This window comes from Rhinatrema bivittatum, chromosome 3 (genome assembly GCF_901001135.1).
Source record: "Rhinatrema bivittatum chromosome 3, aRhiBiv1.1, whole genome shotgun sequence".
NCBI lineage: Eukaryota > Metazoa > Chordata > Amphibia > Gymnophiona > Rhinatrematidae > Rhinatrema > Rhinatrema bivittatum.
This window is the reverse complement of record NC_042617.1, coordinates 265600645-265619107: the sequence shown is the minus strand read 5'-3', so window position 1 is coordinate 265619107 and position 18463 is coordinate 265600645. Positions and strand designations below refer to the sequence as shown.

Genomic DNA, 18463 nt, shown 5'->3' with positions numbered 1-18463 from the left:
CTTTTTGCCCTCACCCCGGAACACCTCTAGACAGCCCCTTTTTTGCATCAGTAAAATGTACACAAGCAGCTGAAAGTACTTGCATACTTTTGATATTTATAAAGTAGCATATATACACAAAAACATGCTACTTAAGCAAGTATATGCTATTTTTACATGCAGAATCCCTTTGAAAATTTACTCAAAACTTTTGAAAATCCCAAACTATATGCATAGTTTTCTCCAGTACCTATCCACGTCCCGGGAATGCGTACACTATATAATGCAGATATAAGTAAGTGCATTGTGGAACTATCGGTGTACGTTTTACTTGCATAGAGGATGGACAATTTTCAGACAGCTGGTTTACATGGCTAAAACTTTTTTTTGGCAAGGAAATCCCTTTAAAAATTGACCTCTTAAAGACATTTATATTAAAGTCCTAAGCTCTGGGGCTCCAAATGCCGGGCTTTGCGGCTAAATGAACCCCTCACTTCTTGCTGTTACTGAGTCCCCAGTATTCACCATGCATTCTCTCATTTCTGAAAACTAAACAAAATTAATTGTTGTAGCCTTGTTGTCTAAACGCAGAAAAGGCAGATGACTTATCCATATCATTGCTACTACTCTCAACAAAGTACAGGAGGACAATTTGAAGGAACAAAATGGGAGTAATGCAATCAGCTAAACAAGGCAAGAACCATATCAGGTAATGCACACGCATCTACAGTGCACTATTCTAAAAGTGAGGTACCCGCTGCATCTGGAAATAAAAATCAGGTTAAAGAGATTTCTCATAAGATCTGAAAATAAAAGCATGACTTACAAAAGCTGATTTTCAGTAATGCATATTATGAACCCAAAGCTATTCTTAGCTGTGAAGCCATCGCAGCAAGCAAAGCAGAATGGTTTTTTTATTTTGTTGTCCATGATCAGGGCTTATTTTAAGTCATGATAGGCTAATACAGTCTACCACTTACAGCAGGTCTTATTCAAAAGGTCTTTTCCCCCATTCTGTGCATATGGAAAAAAGAATCTTTATTGACTAAAGCCCAGCATCAGAGGATCTCTCCCAGAAAACAAATTAAGAAAAGATGATGTAATAAGGTGCATTTCTATATAACCTATTTTTGCATGTTAGACTGGGGAACATTTGACTTTTGCTGTAGTTATGTTCTAGTTCACAAACTGTTCCATCCTTAGCAGTGGGAACAGGTCAGTATTTTCCACGTGAAAAATGGCGGTGCAAGGTCCAGACAATGGTCAGATCAAAACTTTAATACATCTCCTCATATGCATCAATGCCTATATCACCAAAGCAGCAGTAGTTAGTTATGGCATTTCTTGCCTAGGATAACTCTACCAGTCAATTTATCATTGCAAGTTGTCTGCACACTGTATTTTAACGTAGAAGATGGGTAAATGAAGAGCGGAGCTTGAGTGGTGGACTGCCCTGTAAACTCAGCTACCTAAACCTAGTCTCCTTGGGTTTTATGCATTTGCATAGTTTGCAATCACTAATTAGATTCCTGCTATGTAGTCGAGTGTCACAGACATCAGGGGATACCGAAGCAGGAAAAGGCTGAGCTGACTGATTGCATTGGCCAAGTCGTCCTTTTGTTGGGCATGATTTTTCTCCAACCAGGAGATGAGTACCGGTAAGCAAATTTGAAGTAGAGCCTGAATGTAAATCTGTCTCTGTCCATGATGGCAACTCAGGTAATAAATTGCTCAGTATTATTATTCAGGAAGTCCACGACTTAAGGTGTTTTAAGGTAAGACAATTAATGGTTACAACACTTCTAAACTGATGCCCACTTTCCAACATACAACACTTGTGTGACTGGCCCTTTGGTTAGCCACTCGATGGCCCTAGATTCCTGTCCATTAGTAATAATAGCTTAGTGAGAATTTCCTTTCCATTTTAGCCTCTCCTATAGGCAGCAGACCATAGAAAGAAGGTACAGGGTATCTTCAGGTTACAATACCCATATGTACCAGTACATATAATGAATGTCATCAAAGAAAATAGAGATTCATGGTTAGCGGAGCACGCTGACCGAACAATCATTAAAGATTCTACAAACCCGCAAGCAGTGAGGGAGCACTCCAAATACAGGCAGGCCTTCAACCGCAAGGTGGCAGAAATGTGGCTAGAAAGAAATATCTACAAACATGCCGTGGCTTATCACCTCAGGTCTGGACTCCATAAAATGCATGCTGCCCAACGGGGGTCACAATTAAAAAAAACAAGTCCTGATCACTGTGATCTGGCTAAGCGGGTCAAGGGAGAGAAGGAAGAAGAGAAACTAGAGGATTTGATTGCCCTATGAGGTGGGTGTGAAGAACAGACCGTTCCTGATACCTTAGAAGGGATTCAGTTTTCTGCTTTGTTTCAGAAAGAATCCATTTAGCCTGTAGAGGCTCAAGTTGAAAGAACTGTAAGCTTTCCCTCAGTGGAGGGTGGACTTTTTTTTTTCCTAAATGAGGACTCTTAATGCAAAAGGATTATCTGGCCTGGACCTCAGACCAAGAAGACGAGAAAAGCCTCCTGTGATTATGATTTATCCATCATTGCTACCTCTCTCAACAAAGTACAGCGGGGAAATTTGAAGGAACAAAATGGGAACTTTACCCTAGATGGGAAGGGTATTAATTCATTATTTTTCTCAAGTTGAGAGAGATATTAAATTTAATAAGTGTGAATGAAAAATTTGTATTGGTACATTTTGCGCCTGGAAAAAAATATACATTGAAAACACTTTCATAAAAAAATATAAAATGTCAAAAAATTCAATCAAAAGTGGTATTCTTGATTTATTTATTGCAGAATTAATTATCTAACCATTTTCTTTCATTAGATAAACCATCTTCATCAAATTTAGTATTATACCTTCTAACTTATTTTTTATTTGCAGCTGATACCATCATACGGAAGTGATCTTGAGGTCCTGGTCCCTTTGCATTTAAATGTTTTCCTTTTACAGGCTCTGACTGGAGCCTGTGAAAGATTGGTGGAGCAGCACTGAAAGTCAAGAGGAAGATCTCTCCCCCCCCCCCCTCCCTCCCGGAGATCAAAGAATGGAGTTAAAGTGTTTGGCAGAAGGTGTAAGGGTCAAGTACCTCTCCTGGGTATATTACAGTGCAATGGTAAAATATATAATGTCAATGTGCAATGTAAACTGGACATGGATGGGCAAGTTAGCCAGGATACAAACACCTCTCGGTTGGCTATGTTACTTCCATCTACTGGTATGGAGTTTGGACATGGGCCAAGGCTAGCCGGTCTACTACCGGGATGGACTACCCCCTTCTGTGTCCATCAGTGAGTGTAAAACACAGAGAGAGTTTAAGAAGAATGGGTTATGACACACTGGATATGGTTCCTTCCTTTGGGAAAAGTGTAGGAACACCATTTGGTAACTGGATCTTCTCCCAGGAGAATGGAAAAGGTGTTGGAGATGAGGATTCTCTCTCTTGGAGAATGGAGATGAAAGTGGTAGAGGAAGAGATATGTGTAATGTATTGTAATTATTATGTGTGTTTAGGTAAGGTCCTAACCTTTCTGCCTACCCTGGACGTAGGTTCCATTTGAGATGGTAACCCCTTGTTGTGAGGCCAGGTATTGTAATTTCTGCCATGTTATCTGTATATTATGTCTTTTATGTACAAAGCATTGAAAAAATTTAAATTGTATTCACGCAAGTGTCGCGCTCTCTCACACAATATTTGTGGGAAGGCGAGAATATGGCTGACCCTTCAATCAGCCCCTAGATGGCCCTGGATTCCTGTCCATTAGCAATAACAGATTAGTGGGATTTTCCATTGCATTTCAGTCTCTCCTATGAAGTTGACTGTGATTAACTATCCTGAGGGCACCAGGTGGTAGAGAGCAGTGGAATAGTATTGGATGGGACATGGCCCACCCACTTTGAGCTCAGGCCTACCCACTTAGCATTGCCTGGCAGCCCCATAAAAGAGGCCCTGTTGCAAGGCCCCCCATGAACAGGCTCAGCACTGCCAGACATGCACAGCTAGAAGAGCAGCAGCCGAAGAGAGGAGGCGGCCCTGCGAGGCTGCTGGTGGCTTCCACCCTACCGGCATCTGTGATGAAAAAGTGGCTCGGGAGGCTGCTAGTGGATCCCGTCCTACTGGTGGTTGAAGAAAGAAGAGGCCCAAGAGGCTACCTGTGGACCTTATCCCACCAGCAGCCGAGAAGAGAATACCACCGGGAGAGAGCCCATTCACCTACTCTGCCACGTGTTCCAGTTTTACAAAATTCAAAATTCTTGCGGCTAGCGCGTGCTCTTTGCAGATTTATTTTTTTTATTTTTAGATTTTTATATACCGGTGTTCCTATATGAAATAAAGATCACATCGGTTTACATTGAAACAGAACATGAAAATTGCCAAAAGGCATTACATAGAACAAGGTTATGAAACTTGGAACAGTGTACATAAGTTCAAAAATTTAACAATAACGTTGTAACATTGATGACCAAAAGATAAAGGAGAAAAAAAAAAAAAAAAAAAAAGACTTAAACAATTAAGTTGACAGGTCTTATTGAGCATAAAAATTATAACGTATAATACTCACAATACTTGAGATCAGCATAGAAAAAGTCTAGCTGCAAGAGTTTTGTATAGTGCAGAGGCTGGCACACGAGGAGGAGCAGCAAAACAGGCTTCCCCTTCCGGGAAGACTGCCTGGGTGTGTATTTCTGTGAATGGAAACCTACCTGACGTGTATTTGTGTGTGTGAATGGGAGTCTGGCTGGGGGAAGGGGTATTGGTGTGAATGGGAGCCTGCCTGGCTTTATGTGTGAATGGGAGCCTGGAATGGTGAGAGGCTGCCTGGAGGGGGAGGTGTGAAGGGGAGCCTGCCTGTGTGTGTGTGTGTGTGAATGGCAACCTGTAGTGGGGTGGGGTGGGGATATGAAAGGGAGGTTTCTTGAGGGTGAGGTGTGAATGAGAGCCTGCCTGGGAGGGTTGTATGTGTGTGTCTGTGAGAGACAACATGTGAGAGTGGAGAAGCTGTGGGTGTGTGTGTGTGTGTGTGTATGTGTGTGAGGGACAGAGAGCATGTGGGTGTGAGAGCCTCTATGTAAGAGAGAACAAGAGCATGTATGTTTTAAAGAGAGAGCATTGAAAAGTGAGACCCTGTGTGTTTGAGACCTTAGTGTGTTGAAGAGGGAGCCTGCATGTGAGAGAGCATGAGAGTGAGAGCCTCTGTGTGTGTGGGAGTGGCAGCCTGTTTGTGAGACCCTATGTTTGTGTGAGCCTGCATGTGAGAGAGAGCATGTGAAAGCCTGTGTGTGTGAGGGGGAAATGTGAACCTGTGTGTGAGACAGAATGCAAGAGTGAGAACTTGTGTGTGTGTCTGTGAGGGGGAATGGGAGCCTGCGTGTGAAAGATAGCATGTGAGCGAGAGCCTGTGTGTGTGGTGGAGTGGGAACCTGCATGTGAGCGTGAGAGGCTGCATGTGAGAGAGAGCATAGGGGAGTGTGTGGGAATGCGGAGCCTGTGTGTATGTGAGAGACAGCATGAAAAAGTGGAAGCCTGTGTGAGAGAAAGCATGTATGTGAGAAGCATATGTGAGAGAGCTTCTTTGTGTGTGTGGATGGAGGAAGGAAAGAAGACAAGAGAAGAAACAGAAAGAATAAGAGACACCCTGAAAAAGGAATTGGAAAAGACAGACAAGGGGAACAAAGAGACTGGGACCAACCAATTTGAAAATAAGATCAGACAACAAAGGTAAAAACAAAAATTGTTTTGCTTTCAGTGATTGGAATATGCCATATTTGGGAATGCATTTCTTATATATTTGCATTTTGCTGTTTCTTCAGTATTCCAGTCTTCACAGAGTCTGGTTTCTCAGGCTTTTCATTTCAGTTTTGTCTGCATGTATGTTTCTAATTTGTATTCCCTTATTTTGTATTGAGTAGGGGGTCTGTCTGTATTGTGCAAGTGTAACAGAGGTACAGAATTTTGGCTAGCATGAGGTTTCTCTGTAGGGATTTGTAGCAGTTCGGCTTGTTCTGTTTGCGCACTAGGTTCTGGATTAGTGTTCTAGGGCTTAGTGTAATGTTTGCCTTTGCTGTCTTTTTGTAGATAAGGTTGCTGCTGTTTGAGTCCTGAGAGTTACTGCTGTTATGGTATAGTATGGCAAGGTTCTAGGTGTTATTTTTATTTTTGTAGGGATGTGTCTTACTTCACAAAATGTTTCGCATTGGAGGGAATTAATTTTATTGTCATTGAATATATAATTTTTGCATGCCCTAGTTCTGTACCTGTTGAAAATCTTGTTCTTATGATGAGTGTTATGATTATTGCTGTTTTATTGTACTTATAATATTCTCTGCATTTTGGGATAGAGGATTCATTCATTGATATTTGTTTTATTACATGATTGGATCTGATGTTTCTGTTAAGTGTTCTTTGTTTACTTTTTACATGATGTGTATTTAGAAACTGCAATGAATATAAAATAAATTATTACAGATTAATAAGGTATTTTTAATTCTGGTAAGTGCTTGAAATAGAATTAAAATATTTTAAAGCATCACTCAGGATGAAAATACTTGGAAATCCATTGTCAGATGCACTCTAAGGCATTATTTACTGACAAAAGTACAACTAGTAGGGTCTAGATCTGTATGTCAGCTGCCCACCCATGTTAACCTTGGGCCCCCCAAAAATTAATTTCTGGCTGCGCCACTGGTAGAGAGAGCGTGGTCATTTTGGTTGGGCCTTCCAACCCAACTTGGTAATTTTTTTACGTTTAGAGGGGACTCCTCATCGGTACACTCCCTGTCTGAGAGGGTCTGCCTCATTTTTTAAGAGACAGGTTTTGGGAGAATTTTAGTCAGGTTTGGATAAGTTTTCTGGTTCTGGGGAACACCCTGCACCCTTTGCAGAGGGGCAACCTCCCCCCAATCTAGAGAGCAGGGGCTGGCGACCTATGAGCTACCTCTCTACTCCCTAGAGGAAGCAAGACCAGTGACAGCATTACCCAGCGTGGGATTTTTGGACTTAGAGAAATTTGGATTTTACCCTTTTTGGTTTGCGTGGAGGTGTTTATTTTCCCGTCCCTACTCGTGGATCAGAGTCAGGAGATTGAAAACTTTGCTCAGGACTGGAAACTTCAGATTTTTTCCCCCCCCAGAGAAATCACATAGAACTGAAAGACAGTGTGGGACAGAACACCAAGATCTGGAGATTCCCAACTGGATCTCCACCCCAAAGGGACCAAGACACAGGCTGTAAGCAAGAAACAGAACTTTGGACTCAGGTAGGATTTTGGCATGCGTTTGGGGTTCCCCATAGGACTTCCTGTCTGACTGGGCTGTTTGTACACTGATGAGGAAAAGGTGGCAAGCTCCCCCCCCAGGAGCTAGAGAGATGGACATGAGCACCCCAGCAGAGACTAACGACTGAATTTTAAAATGGCCGTACGTGTAAAAACCGGTACTTAAGTATGTGGTGGGGCCATGCGCGTGCTACACGCATTTAAAAAAGGGCCCAGCCAAGCGCGTAAGTGCCGATATGTGCACAAGTGCTGGGCCCTGAAAAAGGGACAGGCCGGGGGGCATGGGCTAGGTGAGGAGGGGCTGGACAGGTCAGGACGGAGGCTGGCTGGGACAGCAGCCATTAGCTGAAATCCATCTGGTTTGAATTCAGTGTACAACAGTTTGCACATCACCTCAGTTTTGGATAGGTAAAGTCTATAAACAAGATTTTAAAAGCTTTTGCAATAAAAATATCTGTCTAGTAGAAGTCCACAGAGCCTGTATTCCACAAGCTGCAACCGTATCTGATTTTGTTCTATGTGCTAGAGGGTGGCGTGGGTGCAAATAAAAATTAAGAAACATGGCTTTTGTAAATTCTTAGTTTGCCATCTCTCTTTTTGTCTGACTGTTGCATCAGCTACTACTGTTCAGTCCTCTCCTGTGCAAATCATGCAAATCACAGGATTCTCCTGATCTTCTGTTGACATGTTCAGTTTCAAATCTCATTAACGTGACTTTCCCCTCCATTCCATTTGTCGGAACTAGATCCATCCCTTGACTAGCAGCATATCCAACATATAAGGCCCCCTAATGCGTTGTCAGCCACTAGGTTAGCCCACGCTGGGCGTAAATTGCTATTGTAATTTTAAATACAGACCAGACATTTCTTTCAGCAGGTTCCCGTTTCTTACTCAAAACAAAGCCAGAATGAGCTGAGCAGCTGCAGGGGGGAGGTGATAAAGGTGCGCTGGTGTGTGCAGCGTGCGAGGAAACAGCGCGAAGCACTTAGGAGATGCTTCTGTTGTATCAGCAGGTGCAGTTCTCTGATTTCACAGCCTCGAGATAACAGCTGGATGCAAAACGCATCGCCGAAAACCTGCTTCTGCACAGCAAGCTAACCATAACCCAGCCTTTGCCTGGCACATGCACTTCCAGGAGGCATGCAGAAAAGAGAAAGTTTTCATTTTTACCTGGCTTTCATACTGGGAGAAAGGAAAAGATGAAAAAAAAATTCATTGTTTTAACTCTGCATGCTCATCTTTAGCAAACAGCATCAGACATAAAGACAGACACATTATGATAAAATAAATATCAATCACCAAGCGTATAGCAGATGGCATAAATAGATGTAATGCCTCAGTTAATGAATGCATTTATTGTATTTAGGCAGAATTCATCAGTTAGATTTGAGAATCCAAGCTGAAAACATCGATTTTGTAAAACATAAATAGGCATTTAAGGTTTCATCCTGACAAAGAGAAGAGCATATCAAACTGTATAGGTTAGGACTAAATACACCTGACATCTGTAATATTTACTGTGTATTTGATGTCATGCAGTTAATGAGTACAGGCTCTGTTACAACAGCATCAAAAGAGCATAAACTAAATCTATGCAAACGCATAGGAAGTCTTCCATTAAAATCCTATCTGTTACACTGTCAGGTCGTTCTGTTCACCTTGTGTGTTCCCCTCTTAGATTAGGGGATCTCAAATTTTGGTTGTTAATGTTGACCCCCTTTTTTTTTTATTTTTTTTTTTTATTTAATTTTATATACCGGCAACCGTTTGCACATCGTGCCGGTTTACAGATAACTTAAAACAAGGATATATATAGGCAAAGCCTTTACAAGGAACATTGTGTAACCTAGAACATAGTAACAGATCAATAACTAATTGACAAATCAATGCAACTAATTGACAAATCAATTGCAACTAATTGATTTGCCTTTACAAGGAACATTGTGTAACCTAGAACATAGTAACAGATCAATAACTAATTGACAAATCAATGCAACTAATTGACAAATCAATTGCAACTAATTGACAAATCAATGCAACTAATTGACAAATTGACAAATCAATGCAACTAATTGACAAATCAATGCAACATTTGAGGAAGGTTGCAATGTGCACCTGTTGGCTAGTGTTCTACTTTGTATGGTCCTGTAAAAAATTCAATAAAAATAATATAAAAAAAAAAAAAAAATCCCAACTGTTGGGCTTAGGTACATCCTTTTTTCTTATATTTCCCTGCAAATGCATTGTGTTATATCAAGGAAACAAATTTGTTTTCTTAGATTCAAAGCAGTTAAAAAGATTTCCCGATGATAAATCTAGTGTGGTAAAGATTTAATAAAGGGCGGATTTTAAAAGGTTTACGCGTGTGGCCGGGATTTACGTGCGCCGGGCCAATTTTCAAAGGGCCTGGCCACGCACGTTAACCCCCGGGGACGCGTGTGAGTCCCAGGGTTAGTGAAAGGGGTGGTCCAGGGGGCGGGGCGGTCTGGGGGCAGGGTGGGGGGTGGCTAGAGGCGCCCGGCACCGCGGCCAGAAGCAGGAGCAAAAGGAAGGTCAAAGAATTTGGGGGGGATTTAGGATAGGGATAGAGGGAGGGCAGGATAGGGGAAGGGTAAGGGAGGTCAGGCTAGGGGGTAGGGAAGTTCCCTCCCAGTCCGCTCCTTAATTGGAGCGGACTGGGAGGGAACTGGGGAAGGCCCCGATGCATCGGGCATGTTATAAAATCGCACATCCATGTGTGTGCGCCGGGTAGTGCGCGTACATGGACGTGCGCGCGCAATGTTTTAAAATCTACCCCTAAGTCGGTAACTTTTAAACAGCCGTGCGGGTGCACGTGTACGTGCATATTATGCTGGCTCACGCTAATGGAAACGGTCATTTTTATAATATCCGCACGTACATGCTTGCATGATATAGAATAGGCTGTATGTGAGTACATATGCACACAATTTTAAATAGATGCCCACATGTGCACCCAAATGCCATCTCTACCGCATAAGCGGGGGAGGCCTTGAATAGGTGCAAGTGCAGACGCAATTACCAGTTTCCCCAGATCGTTCGCAGTTAGCCCAGGTAAAGGATAGCTCTTCCTAATACCCCTAGTTAATTAGCCTCCCTTTTACCATGTTAGCCCCTGCGCTTAAAACCCCACTGACCGGCAGGACTTGCACGCCATCTATAGCAGAAACCAAGTGACGCGATGGGGGATCCTGGAGCACGCTGGTTAAATACTCACGTGAAGGCTTCATTGAGAAATCTAGGAACGTCCATGCCCTGCCAAGACCACGCCCCGGTCCTATTGTGCAAAAAAGTTTTTGTGCACATACCCGGAGATACACGCGTACTTGCTTGGTTTTTAAAATATGCGCGGCATGCGCCGGCCCCAACTGGCTTCGGCATGCGTAAGGCTTTAAAAATCTACCTGTAAGGTCCTAATTGTTAATTTGGTGAAGTTGACTGACCGATGTTAGTATCAAATTAGCTAGCCCATAAATAGATAAATAAATAAATCTGTCTCTCCATTTCTGGACTTTAGTTTTTCTTATGAAATAATTTCAGTGTTGACGTATTGCTTATTTTATTGTTTCTTTTCATAAGAAAGCTTTTCTTGTACTGCAATGGTTTTTATTTGCACTTGTGCAAAATCCTTTAAATAAAAAGTTAAAAAGAAAAAGTACATAAACTTTGTAACAGAGAGAACTCCAGCTGGAACAATCCAGAACTAGGCTGGAATCCATACTGAAACCAAACAACATTCAAGCATCGTTACCTTAAGTTTCTTAGTGTTGGTAATCCACCAAAATATATTCTCTCATCTGCTTTCAGGTTTAGGCCAAAGTTGCTGCCTGTTGAAGCCGTGCCTACACTGTCTTCTTCATTGCTGTCTATATCCACTATTGATATATTAGCTGGAAAACAGTTGTGGAGGACACAAATTAGTTAAGCCTGCTGTAAATAAATTGTTCTTACATGGAAAAATGCTTTAGTTTCATAATATTTTGAAGCTATGCCATAAAAATATATATATTTTTTTTCATATTGATTTGCCATGTGAATTCTGAACACTGTGAAGTCTATATTCAAAAGCCATTTAGACGGATAACCTAATAGTTATCCGTCTAAGGGCCTCATTTTTCCACCCGGATCGCACGCAATAAGGGACGTTTTGCACACGAAATGTCCCTTATCGCGTGTGATACCAAAATGGGGGCGGAGTCGGCCCCGGAAGAGGAGGAGTCAGGGCGTCACCGGGGCCGACTCCACGAAGACGCCGCGGTTGATGAAAAGGTAAGGCCCTTTTTGCGTCCGAGTTCGCGCCCAATAGCTACACCTCCTACGGTGGCGCTACTGGGTGCGAAACCGGCAGCGATCGCACCGCGACGGTGTGATCGCTGCCGGCTAGCGCAGGCCCGCCCCCCCATTTCGGCCTCCCCGCCCCTCATTCCCTAAAGTATCGCAGGCCTGCGATACTTTAGGGAATGAGGCCCTAAGTGGCTTACCTGGTTATATTCAGCCCTTATCCAAATAAAAAGGGGAGTTTTGAGGGCCTGCCGGGGAGGGGCTGAGATATCCGGCTACCGTAACCGAATATCGGGTATATCCGGCTAGGTTAGCTGCATAACTTTAGGCCTGATTTAGAGGAGGCCTAAAGTTATGCAGCCTTGCGCGGCTGGATAATGTGCTACTTAAGCGGATATTTTGAAAAGCTATCCAGCTAAGTAGCGCCGCCACAATAATGAAAAATGGAAAACCTTTCAAATATAGGGGCTATCTCCTCCCTCCCAGCAAGCAAAAAGAAGGTACTGGGGGGGGGGGGGGAGGGTCGGGGCAAGGGGGGGTATCCACGGCCAATTCTCTTGTTAGTGGGAGGCGGCAGGCTGCTCATAAAAAAAAGGAAAAAAAAAAAAAAAAAAAGCTTAAGGAGCCTCTGCTCCCCAAAAAATGTTTTTTGGGGGTGAACCGAGAATAGCCCACCAGTGCCTCTATAAGATTGTGGGGAGAGGGAGGAGATTGTCCTGCCGTCCTCTATATTTGAAAGGCTTTTAGGTTTTTCATTGTTATGACAGCGAGTTATCCAGCCACACATAGCCGGAAAACTTAAAACTTAAACGGCTATAATCAAATATAACCATTCATGTTTTAAGTTACCTGGCCTCATGTAGCTGGATAACTTTAAGCAAGTATATTCAGCAGGGCATTTCTCCTGCTGAATATACTTGCTTAATATCCTGCTGAATATACTTGCTTAATATCCTGCTGAATATACTTGCCGCCACGAAAAAGTCCAATTTCTGATCTTTATTTTTTCTGCTTTTCTGTACACTTTCCCTGTGAAATTGCCTGCGATACTGTGTTTTTATAATCGGCTCCCGGCATTAGTAATATAAGCCTAGGATTTTACAATGCAGCATCGGTCTAGCATGTTTTGCGCGATACTGCCTGAGATACTGCGTTCTCATAATCAGCTCCCGGCATTGATAACACTAGCCCAAGGTATACAACGTAGTATCATTTATATTTTTTACCCATTTTTTTAGTTCTTGTATATTCAATAGCTTGCTCCTCGGTGTTTAGCAATACTTAATCTTTGAGTCATTGATTGACCATTTATTTTTCATAGTTACAGTAACATGGCCAGGTTAGCCTTTTTTTTTAATATTGTTCTAATTTATATTTTATTTCAAAATTTAGTCTAATTCTTGTACATTCATGGCTTGTTCCTTAGCTTTTAGTGCTACTTAGTTCGATTAGTTTGCCCTGCCACTAATTGTTTCAAATACGTCATGACTGACACGGTCTGTGATACAGCGTTCTTATAATCAGTTCCCGGCATTGATAACACAAGCCTAGTGGTAATAATGAAACATTGTTTCAAAAAATTGTCTTTATCCATTTTATTTTAAATCTGTTTTTTTTTTCAGTTTTTATAGATGCAATGGCTTGTTCCTCAGTTTTTAGTGTTATTTAGTTTTCTTTTTATCTTCAATCACATGGGCATTTAGTCACTTTTGAGGTTTCATGTTTTTAATAGTCTCCATAATGTGACACCACATATACATCAGATTAACCCCTTTTTTCTTTGTAGTGATTTAATCTGCATCCTTCAACTGATGAAGTCATATTTTTCAAACTGATGTCAATTTTTGTTCAAGCACATTTTAAAATCATTTATTATTTTATGCATTACCTACAGACCACCAGACTCCTGTAATTTTATGAAAGCATATCCATATATAGTAAGATTCACCATACACAGGTAAAATCATAAATTGTACTGTGTCTCTCGTTCATTTCCTCATTTTGTCATTGTCCAGTCATTTTGAGCAGTTTTTGACATTTTTTAGCATCTATGTGTTACCTTAAGAACATGCCATACTGGGTCAGACCAAGGGTCCATCAAGCCCAGCATCCTGTTTCCAACAGTGGCCAATCCAGGCCATAAGAACCTGGCAAGTACCCAAAAACTAAGTCTATCCCATGTTACTGTTGCTAGTAATAGCAGTGGCTATTTTCTAAGTCAACTTAATTAATAGCAGGTAATGGACTTCTCCTCCAAGAACTTATCCAATCCATTTTTAAACACAGCTATACTAACTGCACTAACCACATCCTCTGGCAACAAATTCCAGAGTTTAATTGTGCATTGAGTGAAAAAGAACTTTCTCCGATTAGTTTTAAATGTGCCCCATGCTAACTTCATGGAGTGCCCCCTAGTCTATTATGCGAAAGAGTAAATAACCGATTCACATCTACCCGTTCTAGACCTCTCATGATTTTAAACACCTCTATCATATCCCCCCCCCTCAGTCGTCTCTTCTCCAAGCTGAAAAGTCCTAACCTCTTTAGTCTTTCCTTATTTATTATTTTATTTATTTATTTTATTTAACAGCTCTTCTATATCAACATTAGTAGGTACATCATATCTGTTTTCATCAAACAATAGATGGAAAATACAATGAACAGGGAGGGGGGAAGGGACAACAAAAGTAATATGTGCAGCAGCTGGAGGAGGCTATACGGATGAGCTTGAGAAGGAGAACTGGAGAGGTAACATATTAACATTTCCTTCTGTGATATAATTTTGATTTTACATTATTTTCTGTTATTTATTTTGTACGTTGAGTTATATTTGTTTTTTATATGTTTTAGCCCCTGAGGCAGCCCCTGTGTGGGGCGAAACTCGGCCTGAGTCAGGCACACATAAAAAGATCACGTCCCCATTCTAATAAAGCTCAGAAATTGGACTTTTTTGTGGCTTCTAATCCATATTGTTATCCTAACGGCTTTCTTAGACAGCCTACCCTCCTGTTTTGTTAGCTCTGCAAATTATAGCCAGATCTGAAGCAGTAAAAAAACAACCTTTCCTGAATCCAAATATGATAAGGACATACACATCAAGGCTGTTTTTCTTTCAAATCTCCCCTGATGTGGACAATTTTGGATCGTGTATTAGCTATTGAGACTAGCTGGTAGTAGAAAATGGTATCAGGAAAACGCACCTTGTTTTTGAATTCTAGATAGGGTGAATGATTTCCATTTCCCATCATTGTGGACTTTATTGCTGATAGAAGAAGCTGTGCCTGAACCCAGATCATAGCTGACTTTTATTCTTCCATCCATTAGCTCAACGCTCATGAAATCTTTCTGTTAAAGAAAAATGTAAAACGCACAATGTTCCCTTGATTATTATACAGCAGAAATGGAGTGGGGAAACAGGAAGAAGTACATGCACACTCATGCTTTTGTCATACAGGTTTGGCTACCTTTAAAAGACCCGCATGCGACCACAGAAACGTATATATGGCCGTGCACAGATCTAGCGGGTTATACTCGTAAATCTACCCTAAACCATTTGCACACGTGTAAAAGATGCGTGCCAACAGATATTCAAGTTAGACAGATAATTTAGGATTTATCTGGCAAAATGGCAGTTTTGCCACTACTTAGCCTCATAAGTCTAAAAAGTACTCCTTATCCAGGTATGTTACTTAGCCAGATAAGTAAGATGTTTTTAAGATGTATCTGGCTACTCAGCGGCAAAACTGCTGCTTAGCCAGATAAGTCAGAATTTGTCCAGCTAAGTGAAGCACAGCTGCTCTGCGCATGTATTTTTACTTCTTACTTTAAAAATATACGGGGGGGGGGGGGTGTTCCCTGTGGGATTTGCATGCATTTACCCCACCCAGTATGTTGGCTTTTACATGTGTAAGTCGGCATATTCTCCAATATGAGCAAAGCAATGAAATTACCAGTTTTATCAATTCATCTACCAGTTTGCCCAGTCCATCTATAGATCCTCAAGGCCCTCCTGGCTCTTCAGCTTGACCTCCCCCCTCCCCCCCCAATTCAACCAGAAATTCCACCCAATCAGTAGTTCACGTTAAAGACGTTTACTATCGCTCACACCAAATAAAGTGCAGGTGGAAATATATGTGAGTAAGCTGCCAAATCTACATGCATACATTTCCTATAATATAGTATCTTGCTTGCATAAACGTTGGCTCCGCCCCTTTTTTATCTGTGTAAATTTACTCATGAACGTGTGTATGTTTGAGATCTATATCAGAAAACATATATTTAACTGGCTAGCTATCTTCTTAAAATGACATGCACCAGCTGAATGGCTGATGAGTGGGAGAGGGGGGTTCACTTGCCCACCTCCCACTCATTAATCCTGCAGCCTGTCTATCGGGCCAATTCAGTATGGTGCGCTTGGTTGAGCGCACTTTTAGCCCCGGTTTGGCGGCGCATTTTCGACGCGCTATTTTTACCCTTTATACAGTAAGGGATAATAGCGCATCGATAAAGCGCGGCCAACCCCCCCCCCCCCCCCCCCCCAAAACTAATAGCACCTGCAACATGCAAATGCATGTTGATGGCCCTATTAGTTATTCCCGCACGATACAGAAAGTAAAATGTGCAGCCAAGCCGCACATTTTACTTTCAGAAATTAACGCCTGCCCAAAGGCAGAAGTTAATTTCGGCTGGCACAAGGAAAGTGTATAGAAAAGCAGAAAAAACTGCTTTTCTGTACACCCTTCGACTTAATATCATAGCGATATTAAGTCGGAGGCCCCAAAAATAAAAAACAATAAAAAATCTGCCTGCGGCCTGCGGGTTGGAAGACGGACGCTCAATTTTGCCGGCGTCCGTTTTCCAATCCCGTGGCTGTCAGCAGGTTCAAGAACCGACGCCGGTAAAATTGAGCGTCGGCTGTGAAACCCACTGACAGCCACCACTTCTGTCAAAAAGGAGGCGCTAGGAACGCGCTAGTGTCCCTAGCGCCTCCTTTTACCGCGGGCCCTAATTTGCATATCTTTATTTACTGAATTGTGCAAGACACCCTCATGTCGCTGGTGCACAAGGGATTGGAGTGTGGAAAACCCAAGGTACTATATCTGGAAGGTTTGATACTGGATGGTAATTAGCCAGATTTTCCCTGGGGAGATCATATTTTTGTTTTTAAAGCAGCCTAACAACTGCAATCTTAAGGGACTGGGGATCACCCCTCTTGAAGTGAAACATTAACAGGTAGATTTTTTAAAGTGTTGCTTGCGCAAAAATGGCCCCATACATGTGTATGTGGGTCGCGTGCGAGCAATGCGAATTTTAAGCGGCCGGAAAGTACATGCGTACATACCCTGTGCACACATCAAGAATAAAGAGGCAGCGAAGGGGCTGGGAGAGCCTCTGTTAGAGAGGCAATCTGACACTCTATATATCTCCCACTGTAAGAGAGGCACTTTCAACTCAGAGTGGGTTTTGGGAGGGCGCATTATATTTGTCTGCCTAGGGCGCAAGGGTCTACAGACCCTTGTAACACTGCCCCCCTCCTCCCCCCCCCCAAATCCACCCTGAGTTGAAAGCGCCCCTCTTACAGTGGGTAATATATATAGAGTGTCAGATTGTCTCTCTCACTCTCTCATGAGTATGTGTGTGTTCCTTTTAAAATTTACCTGTTATAATACAACAAAGTGGACTTAAATACTCGTTCCTTTAGTTTAGTAAGGATTTACATGAGCATAAGATATGTCATACTGGGTCAGACCAAGGGTCCATCAAGCCCAATATCCAGTTTCCAACAGTTGCCAATCCAAATCGCAAGTACCTGACATGATCCCAAACAGTAAATAGATACCATGCTGCACTGTGTAGTGATAAGTAGTGATTATTTCCTACTTGGTGAATAACAGTTTATGGTTTTCTCCAGGAACTTGTCCAAACATTTTTTAAACCCAGCTATGCTAACTGCAGTAATCATATCCTCTGGCAATGACATCCAGAGCTTAATTGAGCAGTGAAAAAAAATATTTTCTCTGCTTTGTTTTGAATGTGCTACTTGCTAGCTTTATGGAGTGTCCCCTAGTCTTTGTATTTTTTGAAAGAGCAAATAACCAATGGAGAGATTACTTACCTGATAATCTCGTTTTCCTTAGTGTAGACAGATGGACTCAGAACAAGTGGGTATAGTGTGCTCGTGCTAGCAGTTGGAGACGGATCTGACGTCAGCATGGGTACATATACCCCCACAGGAAGTGAAGCACTTCAGTAATCTGCCTTGCAAAAGCTGTTATGGATATACGTGTACTGACGATCAATGAATTAGTGAAACAGGATTCCCCTGACCGATTGATAGTAGCTGGAGACCGCCAGCATTCCCAACCGGAAGGCGTTGTCACCTGGCAAAGGGGACGCTCTTATGTAAGAAATGACATGGCCTACCTTGAATTGGTGAAACCCATGTATACTGGAAGCTGGGCGGGATGCTGAGTCCATCTGTCTACACTAAGGAAAACGAGATTATCAGGTAAGTAATCTCTCCATTTCCTAGCGTGTAGCCAGATGGACTCAAAACAAGCGGGATGTACAAAAGCTTTACTCCCGGACAGAGCGGGAGGCTGCCTGAGGACCGCGTAAGACCGCCCTCGCAAATGCTGTGTCCTCCCTGGCCTGGACATCCAGACGGTAAAACCTGGAGAAGGTATGGAGGGAGGACCACGTCGCCGCTTTACATATTTCTGCAGGCGACAGCATCCTAGATTCCGCCCAAGATGCTGATTGGGCTCTGGTAGAATGAGCCTTGACTTGTAGAGGTGGTGAGTAGAATATAGAAAGTAGAAAAATAGAAAGTAGTATTGGAAAACACGCTCAGCGAGCGTGCAGGCTCTCCAAACT

At 42.3% G+C, this 18463-nt stretch overlaps 1 protein-coding gene across 1 annotated transcript in view; it reads right to left on the bottom strand.

Annotated features, from left to right (window-relative positions):
- The window catches only part of LAMA2 (laminin subunit alpha 2), a 1492466-nt gene that overhangs the window by 98101 nt on the left and 1375902 nt on the right, over positions 1–18463 (bottom strand). The window contains 3 exon segments of the mRNA XM_029596813.1: positions 8459–8470; positions 11058–11196; positions 14788–14932. Coding sequence (XP_029452673.1) covers positions 8459–8470; positions 11058–11196; positions 14788–14932 — 296 coding nt within the window.